Source organism: Lutra lutra, chromosome 9, assembly GCF_902655055.1.
Source record: "Lutra lutra chromosome 9, mLutLut1.2, whole genome shotgun sequence".
Taxonomy (NCBI): domain Eukaryota; kingdom Metazoa; phylum Chordata; class Mammalia; order Carnivora; family Mustelidae; genus Lutra; species Lutra lutra.
In genome coordinates, this window is record NC_062286.1 from 91,571,924 (window position 1) to 91,593,102 (window position 21,179).

A 21,179-nucleotide genomic window follows, 5' to 3' on the forward strand; every position below is an offset into this window, starting at 1 on the left:
ATATGAACAGACACTTCTCCAATGAAGACATACAAATGGCTATCAGACACATGAAAAAATGTTCATCATCACTAGCCATCAGGGAGATTCCAATTAAAACCACATTGAGATATCACCTTACACCAGTTAGAATGGCCAAAATTAGCAAGACAGGAAACAACATGTGTTGGAGAGGATGTGGAGAAAGGGGAACCCTCTTACACTGTTGGTGGGAATGCAAGTTGGTGCAGCCTCTTTGGAGAACAGTGTGGAGATTCCTCAAGAAATAAAAAATAGAACTTCCCTATGGCCCTGCAATTGCACTACTGGGTATTTACCCCAAGATACAGATGTAGTGAAAAGAAGGGCCATCTGTACCCCAATGTTTGTAGCAGCAATGGCCACAGTTGCCGCACTGTGGAAAGAACCAAGATGCCCTTCAACGGACGAATGGATAAGGAAGATGTGGTCCATGTACACTATGGAGTATTATGCCTCCACCAGAAAGGATGAATACCCAACTTTTGTAGCAACATGGACGGGACTGGAAGAGATTATGCTGAGTGAAATAAGTCAAGCAGAGAGAGTCAATTGTCCTATGGTTTCACTTATTTGTGGAGCATAACAAATAGCATGGAGGACATGGGGAGTTAGGAGAAGGGAGTTGGGGGAAATTGGAAGGGGAGGTGAACAATGAGAGACTATGGACTCTGAAAAACAATCTGAAGGGTTTGAAGAGGTGGGGGGTGGAGGTTGGGGGAACCAGGTGGTGGGTATTAGCGAGGGCACAGATTGCATGGAGCACTGGGTGTGGTACAAAAACAATGAATACTGTTATGCTGAAAATAAAAAAATGATTTAAAAAAATTTTTCAAAAGCACTTAGAAAAATGTGCTGTAACAAAATCCCACAGTGATTTTAAAATGAATACAGGGTGCCTGGGTAGCTCAGTGTCTCAGTGGTTCAGCATCTGCTTCTGCTCAGGTCATGATCTCAGGGTCCTGAAATGGAGCCCTGCGCTGGACTCCCTGCTCAGAGGGGAGTCTATCCCCGCAAAACAATTAAATAAAATATTTATAAACAAACAAACAAACAAACAAATAAATAAATAAATAAAAGGAACACAAAGCACAAATTTCCAAATCACGTACCCCACACACAGAAAGAGCGGTAGTGAGATTTTACCTCCAGAATGATAAACTTTAGTGTAGGCAACTCAAAATATTGGGTGGTATGTGTGGATTGGAGGTTGTGTGTTATATAGATAACTAGATGCTTTCCCGGGGTGGGGACAGCTGGGCAGGGGTTGTGGAGGAAGGAATTTTGATTAATTTGATCCCAGGATGATACCATAAATTAGTCTCAGAACTTTTTCCCTCTTTTGAAAGGAAAATGTAAGGAGGCTTTAGTAGTAATGAATATGACTTATAAACAGACTCTATAAATTTAAAAAGGAGCAGTTAAATATGAAAAACAGTTACCCTAATTGAACAGGCTTTGCTTTCTTCCTTTTTAAAAATATTAAAATTAAGAACTGTCATTTTTGTCTATGTCTGTCTGGACTACTATTATAATATAGCCCAGACTGGGTGGCTTATAAACAACAGAAACTTACTTCTCACAGTTCTGGAGGCTGGAAGCCTGAGGTCAGGGTGCTGGCATCATCAGGTGGGGGCTCTCTTCTGGGCGATGAACCTTTCGTACCTTCAGATGGTGGAAGGGCTGTGGAGCTCTGTCGGTCCTCTTTTTAAAAAAATATTATATTTATTTATTTGACAGTGAGAGAGATCACAAGTAGGGAGAGAGGCAGGTGGGGGGTGGGGAAGCAGGCTCCCCGCTGAACTGAGAGCCTGATGCAGGGCTTGATCCCAGGACCCCAAGATCATGATCTGAACTGAAGGCAGAGGCTTAATGCACTGAGCCACCCAGGCGCCCCTATTGGTCCTCTTTTATAAAGGCACTAATCCTAATCAGCTCTCAAAGGGCCCACCTCCTAATACCATCACCTTGAGGGGCAGGTTTCCAACCATGAATGTGGGGGGGCACAAACACTCAGATCATAGCAATTCCCTTTCAGTGTAAGGAGTCACAGTTGTCATGTACAGTGATGGTGCTGTGTGTCAGACTCTGTTCATATATTATCACAATAATTACCACCATCCTATAAGGTGATTATTATCCTAGTTTGTATTGGTACCTGTTGCTGTGTAACTAACCCCCAATTTCATAGCTTTGTTGGGTCCCCCAATAATGCGTCCGTGATTAAAGGAGCAAGACTGATACAAAGTGAAAGTCAAGCAAAGCTTTATCTCATGCCAAGCATGGAGAATCAAACCGCCGGTTTGGGGCCGCACCTCTTACAGAGAGGGCGACCCCTCCCTGCCTCACAGACTAACTTTTACAGAGCAAGGGCCATGTGGTTGAGCCTGGCCACACACAGGTGGCCAATGAGATTACAATACACAGAGAAAGCTGTACAGTCATGCTAGGTCACACACGGGTGGCCAATTGAACTACAATTCACCTATAGTAACTATTTGAACTAGCCTATCACCTTAGTCAGAATGGGCACCCAAAAGGCACCCAAAGGGTGGGGCCCATACTCCTTGGTAGCTAGGAGGCAGTATGTGCCTCCACTGATTGAATGTCTCCACCTGACCTGACCCACCCTTGTACTTGGGCCTTGTTACCTGGGACTGGTTTCCCAGACTTGCTTTTAAGTAAGTTCCCCAAGGGGCGGGTGAGGATAAATTTAAGTTTTACTGCATAAACAACAAAATGGCAGTTCAACCGGGTGGGGCCACTCTGGCTGAATAGACCCTTACGTTCCCCACTTTTCTTTGGAGATTAGTCAAATCCTTGACTTTTAGCCAGCTCTATGCCCCCTGTTTAATGGCTGCCAGACTGTTTTAATGACTCCAGAGTGATTTACTCAGAAACAGCATTTCTCTCCTAGAGTTATGCAGAGCCTCCCTTCTTCTAGGAATAGTATGTCAAGCCTTCCTCTCTCTTGCAATTATCTATATCTCTCACCTATATTTAACAATAGGAGCAACAATGAACTCAATGAACTCATTGTTTTTTGAGTCTTAGCTTTAATCCACAATCGGTGGGGCCCATGGGCTGGGGCTTCATCTCTGGGGGGCGTCCTCGTCCTTGGCTCGTTTGACGTGACTCACGTAAATCCAGGCCCTGGTGCTGCCTACTTTTATTGCCAAGGGGGTGGTCAGGAAGACAGTAAACAGCCCCTTCCAGCCAGGCTCCAAGTTTCCCACTTGGTGGCAGCGTATCCAAACCAAGTCTCCAGGTTGGTAAGGATGTGGCTCCACCTCCATCTCCGTCTCCGCGTGGGCAGTTCGGATCCCTGCGTGGGTTTAACAGACTGTAATACCTACAGTGACTGGAGTACAGACTGAACACTCATTTCTGCTATAGCAACCTCTTGTAGCCGAGGGGGTGGGGGGATCCTACCAAACATTATTTCAAATGGGGTCACCTTGTTTAAGTAGGGTGTACATTGTGCCCTGAGGAGAGCAAAGGGAAGGAGATCCACCCATCCACCACCAGTCTCCAGAATTAGCTTTGTCAAGGTCTCTTTATGAATCCGGTTCATTCTCTCTACTTGCCCAGAACTCTGGGGCCCGTAGGCACAATGTAGTTTCCAATTAGTGCCCACAGCCTTGGCCAATGCCTGTGAGACTGAACTCACAAATGCAGGGCCATTGTCTGACCCGAGTGCAAGAGGCAGCCCAAACCTAGGAATTATTTCTTCTAGTAGCTTTTTGGCTACCACTCCTGCCATCTCATGTTTGGCAGAGAAAGCCTCTACCCAGCCTGAAAAGTTATCCACAAAAACTGACATATACTTGTGTCCATATTTTCCCGGTTTCATCTCTGTAAAACCCATTTCCCAATAAATTCCTGGCTCTTTGCCTCTTTCTCTCTTCCCTCGTCCCGTTCTAGTTTTTCCCACATTTACTGCCTGACATTGAGCACATCTATCAACCACATCCTGAGCCATATGCCCTAATTTAGAAAACTGGAACTGCTTGCCCATAAGCTCTTTAAGCTTGCGTGTCCCCAAATGAGCGCCCTGATGTATTTCGCTTACTAATTTTCTTCCTAGTCTTTGAGGAAGAATTAACTTTCCTGTTCTTAGCCTTAGCGCTGCCTTAGCGCAGCGCTAGTCCTTAGCGCAGTCCCCTTCATAGTCCAGTTTAACCCATTTTTGTAAATACTTTAAATCTTCCTCTGAATAGCTCTGGTTTTTCTGGTAAGGCTGGAGTCGGGAGTGTAACCAGCTCTTGTGCTGTTTCTTGAGCTGCTTGCTTTGCCGCTCAATCTGCTAATTGGTTTCCTTTCTAAATCAGATCAGTCCCCTTTTGGTGCCCTGGGCAATACATAACAGCCACATCTTTTGGGTCCCAAATAGCCTGGAAGAGAGCCAATATTTCTCCTCTGTTTTTAATTCCTTTTCCTTCTGTTGTTAATAGGCCCCTTTCTTTAATAAATAGCCCCATGTGTATGGAGAGTAGCAAAGGCATACCTACTCTCCCTATAGATGTTGGCGGTATTACCTTTGGCCATCTGCAGTGCCTTGGTGAGTGCAATCAACTCCGCTTTTTGCACCGAGGTTCCATGTGGCAGGGCTGCCATCCAGAGTTCCTGCTCAGGAGATACCACCACAGCCCCCACATACCTCTTTCCATTGATCATGGAAACTCTGTGAACAGAGTCATCTCTCCATCTGGGAGGGGAGTGTCTCTGAGATCCAGCCTTATTCCTGTGACCTGGGTTAAGACCTCCCCACAGTCATGTGGGTGGTCAGCCAGCTCCTCTGGTAGCAATGTGGCTGGATTTAGCACCGCTAGGGGCCGGAAAGTCACTTTCAGTTCATTGAGGAGGAGGGCCTGATACCCCTTCACTTGGGTGTTTGTCATCCATCGGTCTGGTGGAGTCCGAAGAAGGCCCTTGATAGAGTGCGTGGTGGTCAAGATAAGATTTTGACCCAAAGTCAATTTGCCTGTATCCTTGACCAGGAGGGCTGTGGCAGCAATTATGCGGAGGCAAGCCGCTACTGGATCTAGTGTTTTGCTAAGATAGGCTACTGGCCTTTGCCAAGGCCCCAGAGTCTGAGTCAAAACTCCCTTGGCCACCGCTGCCTTTTCATCCACATACAAGTGGAAGGGCTTGGTAACATCTGGGATGACCAGTGCTGGGGCACTCAGTAAGCCTGTTTGTAATTCCCGAAATGCTCCTTCTGCCTCAGCTGTCCACTCTACTATAGTGAGTCCTCCCTTAGTTCGTAGAGAGGTTGGGCAATCTCCGTGAACCGCAGTATCCACAGCCTGCAGTAGCCCACTGTCCCAAGAAACTCCCTCACTTGTCAGGACGTGGTGGGGCGGGTGTATCGGGTGATTGATCACCTGTTTCCTGGACTCAGACAATGAATGCACTCCCTCATGGAGATCAAAGCCTAAATAATTGGCATGGCTCTGACAGAAATGTGCTTTCTTTGCTGACACCTGATACCCCTTTTCCTGCAGAGTCTGTAAGAGAGCTCCAGTCCCCCACAAACATGACTCATAGTCCTCAGCGGCTATTAGCAAGTCATCAACATATTTTAACAGAGTGACTCCCGGGTTGGAGGTTCTGTACTCAAGCAAATCCTCATGTAGGGCCTCGTCAAAGATGGTGGGTGAATTCTTAAACCCTTGGGGAAGTCTTGTCCAGGTGAGCTGGCCTTGGAACCCTTCCTGTGGGTGGACCACTCAAAAGCAAAAAGAGGCTGGGATTCCCTTGCTAAAGTTATGCAGAAAAATGTATCTTTGAGATTGAAGACAGTATACACAGTTCTTTTGGGGCCCAGGAGGGAGAGTAGGGTATAAGGGTTAGGAACCATCGGGTGGATATCTTCAACCCGTTTATTAACTTCCCATAAGTCCTGAATGAGTTGGTACTCCCCAGTTTCGGCCTTTTTGATGGGCAGCAAAGTTGTGTTCCATGTGTTAATGTCAGGAGTCGACCACCCCTCAAATGGACAGAGGACACTCACGACAATGCAAGTCACACATCGAGGTTTATTTCCAGCTAGCTGGGGTCCAAGTATCTGCCCAGCGCAGCGGGTTTCAACAAGGACCCCGAGCACTCAAAGCCAAGAGTTTATATAGCATTTTCAAAACATCCAACTCACAGTAATTTTCCATTGCTTCAGAGACCATACATACTTTTGGCTTGCGCCACCCTGGTGGTTTAGTAAGATAAGCTCTCTTCAACATCTGGTCCCCATGGCGCAACCGCCTAGCCACCCTGGTGGTTTATGATTAAGTTGTTTTTCAGGTTTTAGCTAGTTTCTCTCATCTCAAGTCTCATACGCAGTGTTGGCCAGTTAGGGACGCTCAGTAAAATGGCTTCCCAGCCTTCAAGATGGCCGTTCTTATGCTAACCCACTCTTACACATGGAGACTTGAAAGGAGCTAGGATCCCATCTCCTCAGAGGCGGTTAGTGTGTTTTCTGATCCCTTCCTTTGCTTCCTGGGTGAGGGAGTACTGCCAGACGTGAACAGCCATAGCCATCGCTTTTAACTGCACCACCACTGGAGGCCATCCCTTGGCCAAGCCGGGGGCTTCCCTTCTGCCCAGACCTCGGAAAACTCGACCTGTAGGGTTTGGAGAAGCCCCCCCCACCTTCGTCTCCTCTGGTTTGAGACTGGCTCGTAAAGGAGGTATTCATCTACTGCTACCAGAAGCACCTGCACAGTGGGTTGTCTCAAGGTTACAGTCATGTCTCCTTCTGAGAACTGAATGCCAGCTCGTAACTTGTGGAGGAGATCTCTTCCCATCAAGTTATATGGGGCATTAGGGAGGACCAAAAATCAATGTTTGATTACTCCCAAGGCCAAATTTAAAGTCCTTTCTGTTGTCCATTTATGTGTCTCTGTGCCATTTGCTCCTTGTACCCAGACTTCCTCTCCAGATAGTTTTCCCATAGGTTTAAGTAATGATGAAAATTGGGCTCCCGTGTCCACCAAAAGATCAACTGATTTCCCCTCCACCTCAATTTTGACCCAAGGTCCAGGGAGGGGCTCCAAACCATGGCCCCTTCAGTCTTTGGTGGCCAGCACTGCCATCCTCTTTTTGGGGCACTCCTTCGCCCAATGTCCTTTTTCCTTGCAGTAAGCACACTGATTTGAATCTAAGGCTTCCCGCTCCATTTCTTTCCACTGGCCATCCCCTACCTGCCTTTTCCCTTTCCATTGACTTCTTCCCTCCTATCTCCTTCCCGCCTCATGTAATGTCAAAACCTTAATTTTTTTCTTTTTTGGTCTGCATTTCAACTTCTTGTGTGTCCCTGCTGTTAAGCATCTTTTCCGCTATTCCCACCAACTCAGTCAGATTCTTCCCTTCAAATCCTTCAATGTTCTGAATTTTCCTCCTTATATCTGGGCTGACTGACTGGCAAAAGTAAGATTTACTGCCCTCTGATTTTCAGGCGCCTCAGGGTTGATCAGGCTATCCATTTCATAAGCTTCAGTAAGCCTTTCTAGGAAAGCTCCCGGAGACTCATTCGTACTTTGGGTCACCGCACTGATTTTAGATAAATTTATGGGTCTTCTTGCAGCTGCATGGAGGCCTCCCAGTAGAGCTTGGTGGTAGAAACGTAAGCTGTCCTTACCTTCATCAGAGTTTGGATCTCAGTTGGGCGGTTCCCTTGGGCAGTAGTCCTCCATTTGCTGGGGATCGAAGTTGCTGCCAAGTCTCTCACTTATCACCTTGTGGATCTCATGCATAATGCAATCCCTCTCTTCCACATTCAAGAGGGCCATAAGGAGCTGCTAAATATCCACCCGGGTGGGCTGGTGGGTAAGAAAGACAGTCTCCAAGAGACCAATTAAATCCTGAGGGTGGGCAGAGAAGGATTTATGTTGGACCTTCTAGTTATAGATGCCAGAAGAGGAGAAAGGAATATAGGTTAGGTGGGGGTGCCCTCTCCCATCCGGTGGAGCGACTTCACGGAGAGGCAGCATTGGCACCGATGGGACCAGTGAGGTAGAGGACAGCATAGGGGGGGTAAAGGAAAGGGGAAGAACCAGGGCAGTCTTTCTGCTTGGTGGTCCCATAGGTGGATCCTTGCTGTGTATGAGGTGGACTGGTAAGGGGGCCCAAAAGGCACCCAAAAGGCAGGGCCCATACTCCTTGGTAGCTAGGAGACAGTATGCAGGGGGGAAAAAAGGTATCTCTCTATCATATTTAAGTTTACCCATGAATCTCTACAATGAGATTTTCTGTAGTTTGAATATATACAATAAGGTTTTTTTTTTTTAAGATTATTTATTTATTTACTTGGAGAGAGAGAGAGAGAGAGAGAGAAAGCACAAGCTGGGAGAGGGAGAAGCAAACTCCCTACTGAGCAGAGTCCAATGGGGGGCTCGATCTTGGGATTCTGGGATTGTGACCTGAGCTGAAGTCAGAGACAACCCAATGAGCCACCTATGTGCCCCCACAATAAGGTATTTCTTTAATTGCATCATTGTGTTTTCTAAACAAAACATCTAAACAAAATGGCATCTCTATTATGAATAAATCCTAACTTCACCCTCTCCACCAAATTTTTTAAAAGATATGCCTTACTTAAAACCATTCAGAAAATTTTAATGTTTTCTTGTTTGGGTGGAGGGAAGACATTAGATCTGATAACATTTCCCTAAGTATGAGTGTTTTTGTTTTCCTTAGTTTTGCTCTTTGTCAGCATTTGGTCCATCTGCCTGATCAGTAAGCTGTGAATGAAGCCAGAAACCTTTCCTTTAGCTTTACTTATGGTTGAAAAATGCAACAATATTTTCTATTTCACAAAAGCTGTCACATGGTTGAACATGCGCAGCCAAACTGCTACGACTTAGCACCTCAATATGGCAGGTTCCCTATTCATTAAAATGATTTCCCACTGTTTTAAGGAAAAGAGCTTAGACATTAAACACAAATGTTCTATTTCTATATGTAGACTATTTATTTGTTTGATTCTTTTTTTTAAAAAAATCCTCTGTCATTTACAGCCAAGATTCAAGTTCGTGGTTCTGGAGTCCAGACTATTCACTCTCACATTAAGTTGTTTCAAAACATGTGCTCCACATTTGTTTCCTAGAATGCAAATAGCCTGGGCATTTGCTTACTGAAACTCGTAACACCAAGGGGATTTAGTTATGTTAGGCCCGAGTTTTCATGTCCGAGAGACCACCAAGGAGCCAACACCAATGTTGAGGGTTTATTCAGCAAGCTTAAGCTTGGGCCCAAGTATACCCAACACAGTGGAGTAGGAACTTGGACCCCGAACCAGACTACAGTCAGAGTTTTTAAAGGCAGAGTAGGGGTGGACTCAGTGTTTGGTGAGGACAAAGGGGGTGTTCAGAAGGGCTATCAGGGTAAAGAACTGTCAGGATATTGGAGGCCTGGTTATTATTAAGCCAAGGCCATTTTTCCCTCTAATGAGGCACTAACATGAAGACAGTTGGGAGATTGCTGGTGGAATGTCACATTCCTCCTATCAAGCGTCCTTGTTAGTGATATTTAGCACTGGGACATTTGTAAACTGAGGGAGACTCCTGTCTTGCAGGACTGTGATTTCTACAAGTTAACTCTTTGTTCACACATACTATAGAGGGGAGAAGAGCAGGTGGAGAGGGGGTGCAAGGTGCCAGTTTTTGCTTTGTCAAGATGGCTGTACTTATGTCAGGGCTAGACTTGAGGTGGGTACAGCCTTGTTTTTCTTGGCCTCCACAGTTCGAGGAGGAGGAGGAGGAGGAGGAGGAGGAGGAGGAGGAGGAAGCATTATTTTTCGATCTTTACCCAGATTTTGTAACAAAACCCTTGCCAAACTCCTCCTCCTCCTCCTCCTCCTCCTCCTCCTTCTTCTTCTTCACCTCTTACCATTACCAGCTTTTCAGGTAGTTTCTAGGCAAACTTTATTAAGAAATTGAATCAGTCAGAATAAGTGTAAAAAAAATTGAGATCAGAAAATATCTTTCAGATGAATCTGTGAATACATCTTCACATCCATTTACATGCATTAATTGATGAAGATGAGGGTTCTGCCTCAGAATAAGAGAAATTCTGACACCAGAGGGCACAGCCACTCATATAGTCAAAAGAGGAGAATGGAAGATTTTCTCTCAGGAACATTGGATCTGGGGGAACATTGAGGGACAAAGCCATAATATTGCTTTGTATTCACATCCCACTTCTATTTTCTAGAGCATTTTCACTCAGTATTGTCAGGCTTGTGTCAGAAATCCAAAGAGAAATAGAAAATGATGATTACTTCATTTTCCTTACAGATTAGTTGCCAAAGTTTCTTTTTTTCTTTTTTTTTTTTTTTTTTGGAGGTTGTTCAGTGGGACACAAGAGTAAAATAATGTTTACAGTGCCCAAATGTTAGAATCTTAGGGACTATCACCCAGAGTCATATTAAAATGAAAGGTGTTTGGAAAGCACATTGCAATTCTAAAGAAAAGGCCACACCTTCAACTCTGATCTTAAATGAAATTCTGAGAATGGACTAGAGACTGTCTTTTCCTTGCATTTTGAGATTTTTCATCACGCATGTGTTTTCATTAGAATTCTTGAGTCACCTCTTCTTTGAATTTTTTTGGCCTTGTATAAATTTTTGTGTTCATTTAAATTTGCTTTGAGTTCTTATTTATGTACCTATGTACATTTACATGCATATCCATGGGATATACAAATACACATATCATGTATCACTTACATGCACAAATACATATAAATGTATTTGTAAGAAATGGTTCCATGACCACTTCTCACTAGTGAATGAAACATTATTTCAGAGATTGCCTCTGTAACCTGTGAGTACTTTCAGATAGTGCTTTATTCACTCAATGTAAATACATTCAATGAATTATTTTATTTGATCATGTATAATGAAAACTAGATAAAACTCCCTAGTATCTACCCAGCAAACTGCAAATTAATGGTGCTTTTCTTTTTTCCCTTTTCTTTCCTTAAAGATTGTATTTATTTATTTGACAGAGAGAGAGAGAGATCACAAGTAGGCAGAGAGGCACGCAGAGGTGGAAGGGGAAGCAGGCTCCCCACCCAGCAGAGAGCTGGATGCTGGGCTCAATCCCAGGACCCTGAGATCATGACCTGAGCCCAAGCCAGAGGCTTAACACACTGAGCCACCCAAGTGCCCCTAATGGTGCTTTTTTTGAAGATGACAAGGAGAATATTCATTGTAATTTAAGCATGGATACATAAAAATCAACAGGACTCTAGGAAACAGTTGCATTAGAAACAAATTTTTATAAAGGACTGGGTAAAAGGGAGATAATTTCCTTGTGAAAGATTTTACCATTAATCTAAATTAAATGAGAATACTAGAATCAGTCTCATCCTGGATATATTCTCATCTCTCTTTTTTTATGATCTAATGAAATACTTATTAGTAATTCTCTAGCCATTGAGCACACACATAAACTAGCTCTCCTCCCTCTCCTTTTTTCACACACACTTTGGGTACTGAGTTTATTATTGAAATACACATTACAGACACTTTTTCCAGCTTTATTGAGATTTAATTGACATATAATATAAGAATGCACCCCCAAGCAGGAAGCTACAGTCTTTGTGAAACCCAACATTGGGAAAAAAGTCCTATCAGGTCTGCCATATTCTCCTCATTTGAAGAGCCTCACTCTGTTCAACCTACATTCCAGAAGAGAGAACGACACAAGTGTGCAAAAACCAGGAGTCTTCCTCAACTATGTAAATAACAAGAACTCCATGATAGGCAACCTCTAAACCTCTAAAAGAGCCTCAATGACTGCTACCTCCTGGTGCTGTATTTCAGTAAATAAACTCAGAACCCAAAGTGAGTTTGAAAAAAGGAGAGGGAGATAAACAGTGTTATGTGTGTACAGTGTGATGATTTCATATATATTGTGAAATTATTACAGTAAGATTAGTTAACACATCCATCACTCCCTGCACTTGTGATTGTGTGTGTGTGCGTATGGGTGCGTGTGTTAAGAACTTTGAAGATTTGCTCTCCTGGCAACTTTCAAATGTATGATACAATATGGTTAACTAGAGTCACCGTGTAATACATTAGATCCCCAGACCTTTTCAAAATCTTATAAATTGAAATGTATAGCTTTTGACCACCTTAACCCATTTCCCCCATCCCACTCCACCCTCACCCCTGGCAATCAGCAATCAACAAACTGTTCTCTTTTCTATAAAATCTGTTGTTTCACATTCCACATATAAGTGAAATTATACAGGATTTGTTTTTCTCTCTGACTTAGGTCATCTCGTATAATGCCCTCAAGGTTTATGCATGTTGTTTTAAGTGGTAGAATGTTTTTCTTTTTGGTGGCTGAATATATATTTTAATATAATATATAATATATAAATATATAATATGTAAATATATAAATTTTATATATATTTTGTTTTATTTTTATATAAAATTTTATATAAAATTATATAAAATTTTTAATATAAAATTTTAATGTTTTCAATTTTTATATTTTTATTTTATATATTTTATATTATTTATTTATTTATATTATTTATATTTTATATATATTTATATTTATTTTTATCTATATATAAATATCGATATTTATATTTTATATATTTTATATTATTTATTTATATTATTTATATTTATATATTATTTTATATAAAAATTTTATATATATTTTATTTACATAAATAATATATAAATATATATATAATATATATATAAATAAAAATATATAAAATATATAATATATATTTTAATATAATTCACTAACTAGTTAATGACTTTACTGATTGTATCATGCCTGATTCTCTCGTCACGCTTACTGGTTAGGAGGGACTAGAAGCAGGGCTACCGATTTGCTTTCCTGCCCTGCTGGGGCTGGTTAGATTAGCCGGCTGGGGATCCAAGCTGGACTGCCAGCTGAAACCCCTGCCAGATAGGGCCACGATCTGCAGAGCCACTCCCTGGGATCTCCGCTCAGGCATGCTGCAAGGAAGAAGGCAATCCACCCAGACCTGAGTGCTGGCTGTGGTAAGCCCCATCTCCTTCTCCCTATCTCCCGTCTGAGTGTCTCCAGGAGGCAAGATCTAAGAGGGCCTCTTGGGAAGCATCCCAGAATGCCAGGGGAGCTTGTTGTTCACCTAGATTCTCTCCCACTGGAGAAACTGTAGGCCCAGGGGGATCTTGATGTGGCTCTGTGCTGGCCTGGGGGAGGGAAAACACCATCGGAGTGTAGCAGCTCCCCTTCCCCACCTAGTGCTCTCTTCTTGGTCTCTGTTGTCAGCCTTACCCTTGGATATGAGGATTTTCTCAATGAGGTTCTGTCTATGAATTGTCTAGGGTCTTCTAGTGAGGGGGACTGAAGTTAGGAAATACAGATGATGCCATCTTGATGGTGTCATCATCTTTATTTATTTATTTATTTTTGAGATTCATTCCTTTATTTTAGAGGTGGTGGAAGGGGCAGAGGGAGAGGGAGAGAGTCCCGAGCAGACCCTGCACTGAGCACAAAGCCCCACTCAGGGCTCATCCCACAACCCCAATATCACGACCCTAGCCAAAACCAAGAGTCAGAATCTCAACTGACTATGCCACTCAGGTGCCCCTTCACTCTCTTGCTATAATCTATTGGTCTGTGTCTTGCCTGGATGCCCATCTAGATTTGACCCTCTCTGTGTTTCTTGTGTGCACAAAATTATCAAAAGTAAATAGACAATCTGAGGGTTTTGAAAGGGCGGGGAGTGGGATGTTGGGGGAACCAGGTGGTGGGTATTGGAGAGAGCACGGATTGCATGCAGAACTGGGTGTGGTGCAAAAACAATGAATACTGTTACACTGAAAATAAATTTTAAAAAATTTTAAAAAATAAAAATAAAAATTATAGATAAAAAAAAAAAGTAAATAGAAGCCAGATGACTCTTCCCTCCTCTCTCAGAGAGGGAAGGCAAGCTGAGCTCTAGCACCACAAAAGGATAAATCACACCTTCTCTAAACACTTGGACTCAAGACAACGTACTCAAGCCCCACCCCAGAGCCTATGAGAAGGCGGGCAGTTGGAAAAGCCAGAAGTCAGGCAGGCCAGGAAGGAAAGCAGGATGAAGACCACTTTCAGGGGAATAGGAAGTTGGTAATGAGACACACCGTAGAGCATTTTTCTTTTACCACAGACACATACCTCACCTTCTGACATCAGCCACATGATTTCATTCCTCTTAACACTTCTGAACATACCACACATATAGAGTGCAGATGGGGAATAGAGCATACTTCTTATGAGTCTACGCTATTTTGAATAATCAGCAAGTTACCTTATTTTTTTTTAAGATTCTATTTATTTATTTGTGAGAGAAAGAGAGAGTACTAGAGAGAGAGACCAAGCATGAGTGGGGGGGTAGAGGGAGAGAGAGAAGCTGAATCTCCACTGAGCAGGGAGCCTGATGCAAGGCTTGATCCCAGGATCCCAGGATCATGACCTGAGCTGAAGGCAGATGATTAACTGACTGAGTCACCCAGGTGTCCCTATATTTATTACTTTTAAGGTGAATTTAGCATTGAAATTCTGGACAGATTAAGAAAAACAGCTTTGATAATTTCATGGTTTTCGATATTAACTTGAATTATTTGAATACATAATAGGTATTCAATAAGTGTATTACTTCCTTAGTTTAAATACAGCAGTTAAAATCATATATCTAGATATCTATTAACAGTAAATAACCAATATAAAATAGTTTATAAAGTAGGAGGTTTTCTAAGCTTCCAAAGCAAGCATTATAAATCTATTGCATTAAATAATCTCCATTATTTTTATCAGAAGAAATTTAAGATAATATTTGTAAGATGGATGCTTTCTACATTTGGTTTTATTAGAAATTCTGGCTCAGAGAGCTGGGTGTCATAGACCACCATAGAGCTCAGTTAAATATTTAAGAAATAAAGCCTCAATCTAGTCACTCTGAACCTAGCAATGCTCAGATTCTTCACGGAACAATTTTATTGTTTCATCATGGAACAATTTTACTACCTGGTACATAATATGTTTTTCCTCAAGATTCTAAACATGTTGGTCTTTGCCCGATCAGATTTCTGACATGAATCTAGCCAAAATTTTATGGCTAACACATATTTCTAAGCCAGCATCTAATTAGTATTATGTAAGCTATGGTACAACCAAACTCAAACTAGAGTATTTTAAACTAAAATACATATCTTCCCAAAGTCTTATCTGTTAGGAAAACCAATGTGTACTTTTAGTTGAATCATTCTTTACACCAGATGTATATTTATTTCAAAGTCAACGTGTTTTTATTTGTTATGTTCTCACCACAGGATATTATTGAAATGATACTCCATTACTAACTTTGTGGGCACAAGAGAATTCCAGAAGAAAATAGAATCTTTCAAAATTAAAGGTATTCAGAATTGACCAGGATCAGCACTTTACAAAAGTAGAATTACACGCACCACACAAGAAAAACAATTACCCACACTTCCCATTTTCTCCCCTAATAAAATAGATAAACAATGAATTTATTTATTCATCCCATTAAGCAAATGGGAAGAGAAAAAATAGCTCCTTATGCTTCTCAGGAAAGCCATAGATTCTGTAACCTTGTCATTCTCTCTCTCTCTCGCTCTCTCTTTGTTAAGGAGATAGATTTTTTTTTAAAGATTTTATTTATTTGAGAGTGACCATGAGAGAGAGCATGAGTGGGGGTGGGGGGTGGGGCAGGCAGAGGGAGAGGGGGAAGCAGGCCTCCGGCTGAGCAGGGAGCCCAATGCTGGGCTGGATCCCAGGATCTTGGGATCATGACCTGAACCAAAGGCAGACCCTTAACAGACTGAGCCACCCAGGCAACACTCTCTTTCCCTCTTTTTAACCACCAGTTCTTATCATTTGAGTAGTTCTCCAAAGGCTAGAAAAGTGGAAAAGATGAGGCATTTTCATAGTTTATATTTTTATTTCTTAAGACAGTCGGTATACTTGTCTCACTGTGGAGCAACTAAAGTAAAACCAAGAGAAATAATGATGGCTGGCAGTTACTGAGGATCTATTATATGCCAGACACTATCCTAGACTCTTTACATCTGCTTCATTTGACTCACCCCACAACCTTACAAGACAAAGGGCAGCTTCTATTTTTATGGAAAATCAAACTGAGTGTCTGAAGTTAAGGAAATGTTGGAGGAGGACAGTTAACTGGGGCCATACTTCCTCTTTACTTGGTAATCTTGACTGTAATCTCTGCACTTCCCTTTAAAATATGGAACACTAGGGATAGCTTTGTAGCATGCCACAATTTTGGGTCCAGGGTATTTTCATATCCTCTTAAGACATTGAAACAACAATAACCAAAATAATTCCTATTTCCTGTTCCTGCTTTCAGAGTATTCCAAGCTTCTGTTCTTCACAGTCCCAAAGCCTCACCCCCTCATTAATACAGGACTGGCATTATCACATTCTATTGAATTCAAGATTCCTGCCAATCATTCTCATACCTGGCACTCACTCCTGAGAACGTTTTCCTTGATCCTTCATTTCTGGGGTAGACATCTACACTTTTTTACTATCTTCTTAGTTAAGACAATCTTCTTAGTTAAGAATCTGAATTTCAACACAGTTAGCAGTCTTGTGGGTCTTTCCCAACAAGTTCAGGGGCAGAATGAGTCCCCTGAGGGGCTGTTTTGAGTAACTAATTTTCTCAATTCCCAAAAGGAGCAGGTATGGCTAATATCACTCTAGGTGCAAGAGAAAGGAGATAATTTATTACATTCAATGGATGTTTTAGGACATTAGTATCTAATGCCCCTCAGAACCCTATTGACAAGGCTGGTAGACTGTCTTCTATTTAGTCTATGTCCACTCTGCATACTCTCCTAGGATCACAGCATTTTCACAAAGGTCAAGAAAATATTTCAAAATACCTCTGGGTTTTGTTTCCCTTTTATTCCTGTACATTTTTACTTCACTCAGTTAGGTACAAGATGTAAAAGAGAAGATATTTATGAGTCCCAGAGCTGGAGAGGATTCCATAGTATAGATAACATGTCTTGGCAAGGCAGGTGAGGGATGAGGACCAGGGCAATCAAGCTTTTGCTACCCCTTCCCCAGAAAAGGAAGTGCCCCTGTTGGGTTCTGAGCAGAAAGGAGGACAAATACTGATTCTGAAAGCAGAGGAGTTTCCCAGCCCAGGTTCTGGACCCTGAATCTGTGTGTGAGCAAGAACTAAGAGAGAAAATGTGGCTTGCAAAGGCAGGGCTATTAGAAGATTTGCAAAATACCTGGCACCCCAAATGTTATCTGTAAGTAGGAGAGACCCACTCTGGGCCAGTGGAATGGACATCTCATTGGCTATGTCTCTGGACCCCCAACCAGTGACAGTCTCACCTGTTCCCAGCAAACCCCAAACCTTAACACTGTGTAAGATGCCAGAACCCACATAAAACTTTGTGGGGGCACCCACTCTGGGCCAGTGGAATGGACATCCCATTGGCTATGTCTCTGGACCCCCAACCAGTGACAGTCTCACCTGTTCCCAGCAAACCCCAAACCTTAACACTGTGTAAGATGCCAGAACTCACATAAAACTTTGTGGGGGCAAGGATGTGAAACTCCAGGAAAAGACAGGATTAATTTCCCTATTGATGGAACACAATGAGGACTGAAAGTAAAAATTAAACCAAACAAAAGTCATGCCTGAGTTTTGTGCCCAGGTCATACCCATGGTGGTCTTCAAAGCAATACCAGAATGTTAAAAGGACAGATCTATTTCATTTGTTTTCTCTTATATGATTAAATTTCAACTTAGATGAGTAGTTTGCCACAGAAGTAGGGAGCAGGCCTGGGACCTGAGTCTTCCTGGTTCAATTTATATCCTACTTACATTTTGAAAACTGTTTCACTGTTATAAAGTTAACCTGGGCTCACCATGAAAAGAGTCAGACAATGTGAAAAAATATGGAGATCTTAGTGAAAATCATCTAGAAATGACACCTTATTTACTATCCTTAAAGGCCTATCTCTGTGGGGCGGAGTCAAGTGGCGGAGAAGTAGCAGGCTGAGACTACTTCAGGTAGCAGGAGATCAGCTAGATAGCTTATCTAAAGATTGCAAACACCTACAAATCCAACAGGAGATCGAAGAGAAGAAGAACAGCAATTCGAGAAACAGAAAATCAACCACTTTCTGAAAGGTAGGACTGGCTGAGAAGTGAATCCAAAGCGACGGGAAGATAGACCGCGGGGGAAGAGGCTGACTCCCAGCAAACGGCAGAGCAACAGAACACAAAATCAGGACTTTTAAAAGTCTGTTCCACTGAGGGACATCGCTCCAGTGGCTAAACCGGGGTGAAGCCCACGTGGGGTCAGCGTGGCCTCAGGTCCTGCAGGGTCACAGAAGGATTGGGGGTGTCTGAGTGTCACAGAGCTTGCAGGTATTAGAACGGGGAAGCTGGCTACAGAGACAGAGCCGAGGAGTGAGCTCTCAGGTCAGGGTTACCTTGAACCGGTCGCAGGCTGGGTGAGCTTGGAGCGCGGCTGGAGGCCAGGGAGACAGGAGTAATTGGGCGCTGTTCTCTGAGGGCACACTGAGGAGTTGGGCCCTGAGCTCTTGGCTCCTCCAGGCTGGAGACTGGGAGGCTGCCGTTTTCATTCCCATCCTCTGAACCTCTACGGAAAGCGATCAGGGAACAAAAGCTCCTGAAAGCAAACCCCACCTGATTACTCAGCCGGGCCCCTGGTAAGGGCAGCCCAATTCCGCCTGGGGCAAAGACACTTGAGAATCACTACAACAGGCCCCTCCCCCAGAAGATCAACAAGAAATCCAGCCAGGACCAAGTTCACCTACCAAGGAGTGCAGGTTCAATATCAAGGAGAACAGCAGAATCCAGAGGAGGAGAAAGCAAAGCACGGAACTTATGGCTTTCTCCCCATGATTCTTTAGTCTTGCAGATAATTTAATATTTTTTTCTTTTTCAATTTTTTCTCTTCTGCTGCTAAATTTTTTTAACTTTTACCCTTTTCTTTTTTAACGTTTTTTAACTAGTTTACCCAATATATACTTTTTTTCTTTTTTATGTTTTTTCTTTATTCAATTTCTTTTTTTAATTGTTTCTTTTTTTTTCTGAACCTCTTTTTATCCCCTTTCTCCCCCCCACGATTTGGGATTTCTTCTGATTTGGTTAAAGCGTATTTTCCTGGGGTCTTTGCCACGCTTTTAGTATTTTACTTGCTCCTTCATATACTCTTATCTGGACAAAATGACAAGGCAGAAAAATTCACCACAAAAAAAGGAACAAGAGGCAGTACCAAAGGCTAGGGACCTAATCAATACAGACATTGATAATATGTCAGATCTAGAGTTCAGAATGGTGATTCTCAGGGTTCTAGCCGGACTTGAAAAAGGCATGGAAGATATTAGAGAAACCCTCTCGGAAAATATAAAAGCCCTTTCTGGAGAAATAAAAGAACTAAAATTTAACCAAGTTGAAATTTAAAAAAAGGCTATTAATGAGGTGCAATAAAAAATGGAGGCTCTCACCACTAGGATAAATGAGGCAGAAGAAAGAATTAGCGATATAGAAGACCAAATGACAGAGAATAAAGAAGCTGAGCAAAAGAGGGACAAACAGCTACTGGACCACGAGAGGAGAATTCGAGAGATAAGGGACACCATAAGACAAAACAACATTAAAATAATTGGGAATCCAGAAGAAGAAGAAAGAGAGAGGGGAGCAGAAGGTATATTGGAGAGAATTATGGAGAGAATTTCCCTATATGGCAAATGGAACAAGGATCAAAATCCAGAAGGTGCAGAGAACCCTCCTCAAAATCAACAAGCATATATCCACACCCCGTCACCTAATAGTAAAATTTACAAGTCTTAGTGACAAAGAGAAGATCCTGAAAGCAGCCCAGGAAAAAAAATCTGTAACATACAATGGTAAAAATATTAGATTGGCAGCAGATTTATCCACAGAGACCTGGCAGGCCAGAAAGAGCTGGCATGATATATTCAGAGCACTAGATGAGAAAAACATGCAGCCAAGAATATTCTATCCAGCTAGGCTATCATTGAAAATAGAAGGAGAGATTAAAAGCTTCCAGGACAAACAAAAACTGAAAGAATTTGCAAACGCCAAACCAGCTCTACAGGAAATATTGAAAGGGGTCCTCTAAGCAAAGAGAGACGCTAAAAATAGTAGATCAGAAAGAAACAGAGACAATATACAATAACAGTCACCTTACAGGCAATACAATGCCACTAAATTCATATCTCTCAATACTTACCCTGAATGTTAATGGGCTAAATGCCCCAATCAAAAGACACAGGGTATCAGAATGGGTTTAAAAAAAAAACCGTCTATATGTTGCCTACAAAAAACTCATTTTAGACCCGAAGACACCTCCAGATTTAAAGTGAGGGGGTGGAAAACAATTTATCATGCTAATGTACATCAGAAGAAAGCTGGGGTGGCAATCCTTATATCAGATCAATTAGATTTTAAGCCAAAGACTATAATAAGAGATGAGGAAGGACACTATATCATACTCAAAGGATCTGTCCAACAAGAAGATCTAACAATTTTAAATATCTATGCCCCTAACGTGGGAGCAGCCAACTATATAAACCAATTAATAACAAAATCAAAGAAACACATCGACAAGAATACAATAATAGTAGGGGACTTTAACACTCCCCACACTGAAATGGACAGATCATCCAAGCAAAAGATCAACAAGGAAATAAAGGCCTTAAATGACACATTGGACCAGATGGACATCACAGATATATTCAGAACATTTCATCCCAAAGCAACAGAATACACATTCTTCTCTAGTGCACATGGAACATTCTCCAGAATAGATCACATTCTTGGTCCTAAATCAGGTCTCAACCGGTATCAAAAGATTGGGATCATTCCCTGCATATTTTCAGACCACAACTCTCTGAAGCTAGAACTCAATCTCAAGAGGAAATTTGGAAAGAACCCACATACATGGAAACTAAACAGCATCCTTCTAAAGAATGAATGGATCAACCAGGAAATTAAAGAAGAATTGAAAAATTTCATGGAAACAAATGATAATGAAAACACAACGGTTCAAAATCTGTGGGACACAACAAAGGCAGTCCTGAGAGGAAAATATATAGCGG

The 21,179-nt window shown here is 42.2% G+C and overlaps 1 protein-coding gene across 1 annotated transcript in view; it reads left to right on the plus strand.

Annotated features, from left to right (window-relative positions):
* LOC125109845 (uncharacterized) overlaps positions 1–21,179 on the plus strand; it is a 234,701-nt gene that overhangs the window by 65,424 nt on the left and 148,098 nt on the right. The window contains exon 3 of the mRNA XM_047746954.1: positions 11,548–11,554. Within this exon, the coding sequence (XP_047602910.1) occupies positions 11,548–11,554 (7 nt within the window). The remainder of the gene's footprint in view (positions 1–11,547; positions 11,555–21,179) is intronic.